Source organism: Miscanthus floridulus, chromosome 15 (genome assembly GCF_019320115.1).
Source record: "Miscanthus floridulus cultivar M001 chromosome 15, ASM1932011v1, whole genome shotgun sequence".
Lineage (NCBI taxonomy): Eukaryota > Viridiplantae > Streptophyta > Magnoliopsida > Poales > Poaceae > Miscanthus > Miscanthus floridulus.
Window position 1 is genome coordinate 43,039,545 of NC_089594.1, and position 7,980 is coordinate 43,047,524.

General features: G+C 40.2%; 1 protein-coding gene across 2 annotated transcripts; it reads right to left on the bottom strand.

Moving 5' to 3' along the window:
- Positions 1-1,693: 1,693 nt before the first annotated feature.
- LOC136508598 (adenylylsulfatase HINT3-like) lies at positions 1,694-7,283 on the bottom strand. Of its 2 annotated transcripts, none has more exons than XM_066503309.1 (7): positions 6,884-7,283; positions 6,604-6,659; positions 4,862-4,919; positions 4,215-4,281; positions 2,650-2,705; positions 2,488-2,541; positions 1,694-2,357 (listed from the first exon to the last, which is right to left on the bottom strand). In XM_066503309.1, the coding sequence occupies exons 1-7, from the start codon at positions 7,139-7,141 to the stop codon at positions 2,262-2,264; spliced, it is 645 nt and encodes a 214-aa protein (XP_066359406.1). In that variant the 5' UTR covers positions 7,142-7,283; the 3' UTR covers positions 1,694-2,261. The 2 variants fall into 2 exon arrangements, with proteins under 2 accessions (XP_066359406.1, XP_066359405.1); XM_066503308.1 differs by having other exon boundaries at positions 1,694-2,390.
- Positions 7,284-7,980: the final 697 nt, after the last annotated feature.

The window sequence follows — 7,980 nt, forward strand, 5'->3', positions numbered from 1 at the left end:
TATGCGCTAATGATGAATTAATTAGACTTAATAGATTCGTTTCGTAAATTAGTCTCCATCTATGTAATTAGTTTTGTAATTAGAATATATTTAATACTCTAAATTAGTGTCAAACATTCGAGGTAACCGGAACTAAAAATTAGTCCCTGGAACCAAACACGATGCATATATTCTTATACAGGCTAGCACTCTCTTCAAATCACGGGGGTCTTGGCTGCATAACCGGGTATCGTCACATTTGATCGTATCCACCTATGCAATGCGGTGCCTGCACCCGCTCTGCAGGCTGCTGCAGCTGCTGTGCATGTGTTCCTCCCTCTCGCTCTCCTCGGCAAGGTTGCAGTGGGGATGTGACAGGAAGAGCGGCACGGTGGCCGTCGCTGTCTTGAGCTCTGCTGGCTCGGGCAGCCCGGGGAGGTGGGCTTTATTGAGGATTCGGTCAGGTTCGGGGACGGGCAGTTAGCCGGACGTGCCTATCGCATCTCTCACGGCGCGGTGTCGATGACTGGCCAGCGGAGGGAGGACGCATCCATCGGTTGCGCTCTCGTTCCTGGACTCGGACCTCGCGAGCGCCAAGAACCGTGGGGAGCAGGAGCGCCAATTGCGTCGATTCTTGCGGCGTGCTCTCCGGCGACGGCGGCGATTCTCGCCATCGCGCTCTCCCGCAACGGCGGCAAAGTGCCATTCTCCACCGATCACTACGGGTGCCTAATGCTCCGAAAACACGTCCGGTGATGCTCCCAAATAATAATTAACGACTCTAGTGTCTCAGCTAGATGATTTTTTAATCGGCAAGATCATTTTCGTGTGAGAAGCATCCGTTGTGCTCACTGATTTTCGGCGACCTGGGCTGCAGCATGGAGGGTGTTCGATGAAATGTCTAGGCTGATCTCAGATGTGCAGCTCAACCAAACTCAAATTAATAGTTGCAGCATATCACTATGCATCCAACCAAACAGGAGATACAAACAATGCAATAGAGTAACGCAGTCCAACCAAACAACAATGAATTGCATTAGCTTGTGCAGGCATATCCTATGTTGTATAACTCTTAATGCAATGCAAATCTTGTGCGAGTAACCAATCAAACTTGTGTTTGGAACAACGTTGTCTAGAATATCTAATATAGGGTTTGGTTGGTTGGATACAGGATACTTGGATCTATGGACACATATGGAAATAGTAGCTCCGGCCATTCCCAATGGAGTTTCCATGCTATGACATGCCGCTCTCCAAAAATACTACTCCTTCCGTCCCAAAACAAATACAAATCTCGCACTTTGCGGAGTCTACAAATGCTAAATTCGAATAGATTTACAGGAGATAGTCTTAATATTTCTATCACTAAAAAGATTTACTATAAGAATATATCACGTGATTAATCTAATGATGTCCATTTGGTATCATAAACATTAATAGTTTTTATATACACTTAGTCAAATTTAAAATTGATTAACTCCTTGAAGTGTGAAATGTGATACATTTTGTGTCATATACATAGAGAATACTACTAGGAAACAATACATATAGTATCATTGGGTTGTTTCTTACTAGGAAACAATTAAGTGTTATATCAATTGTGTCGGTTAAATTTTTGTATGGTTTCAAAAACTTGTTTTTTCTTGCCCAAGATGGACGTGCAAATGATACAAAGCCATGTTACTCCTGCTATATGAAGATCAAGAACTTCATGTGAAAAGAACATCAAACACCAAAATATGGATCATGCTCATGCAGGCACTAATTTTAAACAAGCGCAGGCACTTGAAAAATTGAATAATCAGAAACAGCATTGTTCAGAGCACTCTACTGGCTTATCTCTGCTTCAGAAAGAAAATGGCTTGTGATTCAAATCGCCACCATATGTACGCATTCATATATCCATGTCTCCTAGGTTCTGATGAGATCAAAACATAGTGTGGACTGGAATCCACCACCGACACCCCAGGCTCAGGTTTGCCGGTTCTCATTCTCCCACTTGATACCAGAAGTTTAAACCTACCAACTTTCAGAAACCAAATCTTTACAATTCTTCACAAGATGGTTTCTGATCAATGTGATGTACCCAACTATGACCTTAAGATCTACCACATTTGCCTTTTCTACAACTCAGTACTTTATCAGTAACTATCAAAATTTCAAGGCATGACTGAGACAAAGCTGTACATCAATCCATCTCGCAGCAATGCTCTTCAGGCTGAACGAGAGGAAAAGCCAAAAATGCCCTTTGAATCGGTTGTCTACATTCTTATTGAGTTGTTTCAGAGTTCCTTTGGCGTGGATGACATTACAGTACTGTAGTCTTTGGGGGAAGAAGAGATTATTTCCTTGATGCTGCTAACAAGATGCTTAGTTTCCTGTCCATGTGAAATAGGGTTCCTTGTGTAGGTCTGTGCAAATGTTCACAATTCCAGTATATCAATAGAAATTATGAGAGAAAATTACTTGAGCATGAAATGTGGAGACATAAGCAAAATTTTCAATTACCTCTGAAGACCACAGGTTATCATCTTTGCTACGTGGAATGATATGCACATGAGTCTGCAATAAAACCTCTATTAACAAAACTTGGTGCAGGCAGTACAGATAATAGTAACATGATATTTCTTCAAAGTCAGGTAGTGAAAAATAGCATGTCATATTACTCACATGAAAAATAACTTGTCCTGCCTTCTCTCCATTGTTGATTAGCACATTGAATGCATCTAAACAAAAAAGATACTATTAGGGAAAACTGAAGTAATATGGTCACCTAAAGTAGGTAACTACACATAATATAAGAAGATGAGTTCTATAATTCAAGCTCTTACACAATTATAAACTATAAAGTAAAGAATGGAATAAAATAACAGTATACTAGACACATCTATTGAAACCGAAATTCATGATTTTAGATGTATAACTTATTATGCACAGTGTGGAAGTGGGAATAAAATTGCAAAGTTAATAAGATTACTGCTATCAGCAGCTAAGTTTTTAACACCACGTATCAGTATTGATGCAAACAGCACATCAACCACATGCTTCATTACTGCTTCTATAAGATCTACATTGAGGTGAATGCCCAAAGGATTGAAGGAACCCTAACTTGTCCTTTTGCTACCCAAATGTCTTGTTTTCCTATACGCCATTTACGTAGATTATACAGCGTGTAAACTCTGCATGACTGTCATTCATGTTCACATAGGCTGATTACATGCCCGTTTAGTCCAATCAATTGGCTAAACGATGAGTGCCTGACTAGGCCATTTAAAATGTCTAGGTGAACACTGGCAAATGCTTTGTTATGCATTCTTAAGAACCCCAGATACCAGGCTGTGATTAACTCAATGCAAACCAATATAAGAAAAATACCTCTCAAGTTCTGAGCAGGGTCAACAAAGATACCAATGAAGAAATAATATTATAAGTTACTTAAACGGCATATGTATTCACATTTCTGGGGTATAGAATATTTTCCATGGTTGTTCATTTGCCTGAAGTACTACACGAGAAGACCAAAAAGATGTATAGTGAACAAAAGTTCTTATGTGTTTCCAGACTCTCAGACACTCAAACCTAATGTTGTCTGATGCACAAAAGAATGAAAAATGATTTTCTTGTGTGAAAAAATGTCAATGGGGTCATAGGATAAAAGAAATACCACATGAACATCAATATTTCATCAGAGAGTAGTAACTGAGCAGAAAACCCTATGCTGGTTAGTGAAGCTGCAGAAGTAGCAGATATATACCAGAAAACATTTTACTGTTGCATGCAGTTCAACCTCTAAAAGCATAAGCTGATGGTGAAGAGTGAGCAATTCACTTATATTTCAACACTCTACTATACATGGAGGCTCAGTCAAGCTTCAGATGTGTAATAGAAGCAAACAACCATTCTTCTATTCAATTGCACTAGCAAGGATTCGAACTCAACATCTATGGGCCTCATACCATATATTGGATTAAATGCACTAACCAATTCAAACTAAAAAGGGAAACATTGAGATAAAAGTAGCCAAAACAAAGTTGTTTTGTACAGAAGAATAATCACAATATACGAGAAAATGGAACACAGATACAAAAGTAATACTTACAGGATGTTGTTACTATCAGTTTTATGTACCTTACACAAGCAAACAGTCTTATAAGAGGATAGTGTTAATACTAGTTAATTATCCAAATAATTTACGGGGTGCAAAACAAGAAGCCTGTAAGTTATGATTTACCTACCACATTGAGTAGCCTTCATGATTGCAGTACCCAGGAGTGGCAATTTAGAGCAGATAGCTGCTAGTACCTGAATTTAAACAATCAAAGGTTAATCTACAGGACTTCCCTATAATGCAGTGCACTGAAGTAAACAAGCAACACATAATCTAATGAATTATAAATGCATATGTACTATGGAAATATTGTTTATGAAACATAAGTTTTACTATGTATCTTTGGTGACTGATGAACAAGAGGAAATATCTTCACAGAGCCATAAAAGCACAAGATAGTTTTTAGATTAGCAATGCAAGACAGTATAGAATTTATTTTCTTATTTAGACCTCTTTTGGAACGCAAGAATTTCACACAAATCATACATGAATCAGGCCATTTTCACAGGAAAATGCAGGAAACAGGAAAAATACCAGATTTCCAAAGGGGGCCTTTATAATGGCCGTGTGCCAATCGAAAAAAAAACTAAATATGTAAAACTGGAGTGATACGGTGATAATTGACTGTCCAGAGCAGAAATAGAAAGAATAAAATATAAACTCCACATAATGTTTACAGTGGAATATAAATAACATGTGTACCCAGACAATTGCTTATCCAATCAACCACGTAACTATCAAGCTCTTCTGTTTTTTTATGACAACCAAACTTACAGTTGGTGGTGTTGTTTGCAGTGATGGGTAATGGCTTTTTGGAATGATAAGGGAATGCCTACAGAGGAAACAGAAAAATAAAGAACATTAATTGAGGGTAAAATGCATTAACATGTGATGATGTTACGAAGGGCATTACAACAATGCACTAAGCACATGAGCTAAGACCAAATAAGAGTAATAGATTGTTCAATTAAGAAATTATTCAGTAGTAAACTGACATGTGCACCAGCACCAGAAAACTATACTGCATGTCCTTAAGCTCTTACCGAATAGGAAATAAACATTGTTAACTAATAGGGCTTCACCAACCAAAAATTTGTTCATGTTGAACATCACTACTAAAAAGGTGCATTTTTGTAGTCAAGACTGATGTAATGCCAATTCCAACTCTAGACATATGCTTCTCCATATTATTCAGTTCAAAAGGACAGATACTTCCTTGAATTCGCTATAAATAATGATACAGGTGATACTCCCTTCATCCCAAAAAGGATGCAATTCTAGAATAGCGCTCAGTCAAACTATCTTAAGTTTGACTAAATTTATATACAAAGATATTATCATTTTTAATAAGTATTATTAGATTTGTTATGGAATATTTTCATAATATACCTATTTGGAGTCTTAAATACTCAGTCAAACTTAAATTAGTTTGACTCTGACCAAAGCTAGAATTGCATCTGGGATGGAGATTGTATTTTACATTACAGCGACAACTGGATGGCCAGTGAGCCGACAAAGAGAAGACTACGTCACCAAAAGTAGAATCAATGTCAACGTGCATTGAAATGTTTATTACCCAGATAATGAGATAATAGAAAAAGTTTAGCCACCTAAAGAGCTGCAACTCAACTACCATTTTTTAAAGAGTGCCACTGGTAGTTGAGGACATATCTGGCCTGATCAATAATACCACAAGGCTATATAATGGCACTCAGAGGAACTCAGCATTGCAAATTCTAGCTTCATGAAAGAGGTAATCTACAGGAGTAACAATTGCACATATTTAAAAAGTACACATGCCATCTAGGTGCATAAATCACAATGTCAAATGGAGGGACCAGAGGTGCCATTTTGATTTTCTTATAAAAAAAAAACACTCGAATGAAGACAAACGACAGCAGAGATGTCTAAATCCAATAGGGTGTCATTCCCAGTTCTTCAGTGTTCTACAATTTTACAGCTCAAGGGCAGAGAAGATTTGGTTTACATATGGCATCTGTGATTTATCCAAACCCTGAAAGGTCAAAACATTCAAGTCCAGATTCTAGCAGTAATGTTTCCTTTCACATTGGGCATTAATTATGTCATTGTCATCCATTCATTCTAGTGTGGAAACTTGAATATCCGACGGCCTATTGAATACTATTTAGAGTCAATTGCACAAACAAAAAGTCTAGATTACCCTTGTATCAAGCAAACCATCTCAACTTCTTCAGTGTGCCCAACATACTGACTTTTAGTACAGATTGTTTCAGACATTCTTTGCCAATTCACATTAATCGAACATAGCAAAAAAAGCAGCACAAACTTGATGCACACAAATAACAAAAAATTGCATGTTACTCAAATAAAATCAAGCGACCAGTGAAAATTCACGTCTCACACAAGTCACTATCTGTATGTTGTTTTAATCGTGGGTGACAAACTCAAGTAACTGAACGAAATTATTAAGCACATCAATGTGAGAAACGAAGTAATGATAGAGCTGACAAGTGAGAAGAGCGTTAAACCCTTACCCGCTTGTTAGAGGTTTAGCATCCAGGATGCACAAGCACATATCATCCTCGTAGAGCTGCAAAATGCAGCACACAACAATCCGAATTCATCAATAAACAGGCAACCAGTTCATCAACAACTGCCACACGAATCCATCGCGAGAGCAAATTTAAAACCCCCATAGTCCACGAAAGTGATGGAACAACCAGGACAAGTAGAGAACGCCTCGAGTAGCGACGCGATTACACGCAGAATGGTTGAACAAGCTGGGAGCAGGCGGCGCCAGCGTTGCATACTAACCTTGAAGGCCTGCGCGGTGCCCGCGACGATGTTGCAGAACACGCAGTGCCCGCCACCCGAGGACTCCCCCTTCTCCTCTCCTCCTGCGCAGGGCGACGTGGAGAGGCTCCCCTCCGTCTCGGCCTCCGCCGCGGCTGCGGTCCCGAGGCACTCGGCGCTGGCGACGCCGGGGATGGTGCGTGGAGGCTCGCAACACGGGTGGAAGTGGGACAGGAGCACGGCGAGGCGCCGCTCCGGCGATCCCGACGGCCGCGGCATCTGGGTGAGGAGGGGGTGGTGGCTGGCGGGCGGCGCGGCGCGGGGCTTTGGAGTTCGGGCACGGTGGCGTGGGGTGGGAGGGAGAGCAAGAGGACAAATGGAAGGAGTGGGAAGACGGGATGAGAGAGAGGGTTATGCCGTTGTCGACTGTGGGTCAGTGGTCACTAGTTTGTGTGGTCGCTGCGTTTTATCCGGAGATGTGGGACCCCTGAGTTTTGTGTCCCTGCTATGTGGGGTAGAATGATCGATGGGCCCACGTGACGGTGTGCGTGGACGGGAATGTGGACGGCGATGGTGAGCGGGCCCGATCAGCGTAACACACTCGAGATAAGTGGGGCCGAGGTGTATGTGGTTTAGGGTATAATTGGTCGTTTACCTAGCCTGTACGGTCCTTGAGCGAGGTTAATAATACAGGTCTCGTTCGCTTCTCTTGTAATCCATATTTTTTAGCTTGTTTTTTTAGTCGAAATAGTATTTTTCTCTTGTAACAAATCAGCCGAAACAATATTTCGGCTTGTTTTTTCAGCGAGGCTATATGGATCTTATATAGTAATTAGTTTACTTATAGCTTATCCTCTCCCCTCATAGAACTAGAAGAACACCTCATGCGTTGCTGCGGGAACTACTGATTTGGAATGAAATTTAAGAACTACTGATTTGGAATGAAATTTAACTATTCATACAATTCTTACGAAGAGATTAACTATTATAAAAGAATGTTAGTGAATAGCATGGCACGCTGATGTGGACAACTAAATGTATGTTAGTGGATGATGTGTCTCGCTAACCGATATTATAATTGCTTGTGCTAATGAATTTTAATTGCAAGTGATAGTGGA

Coding starts and splice junctions, on each gene's coding strand:
- LOC136508598 (XM_066503308.1), bottom strand. CDS start 7,141: ATGCCGCGGCCGTCGGGATCGCCGGAGCGGCGCCTCGCCGTGCTCCTG. Junction 2,706..4,214: donor CATGAAGGCTACTCAATGTG/GTAGGTAAATCA, acceptor TTTTTTGTTTAG/ATGCATTCAATGTGCTAATC. Junction 2,391..2,487: donor ATAACCTGTGGTCTTCAGAG/GTAATTGAAAAT, acceptor ACATTTGCACAG/ACCTACACAAGGAACCCTAT.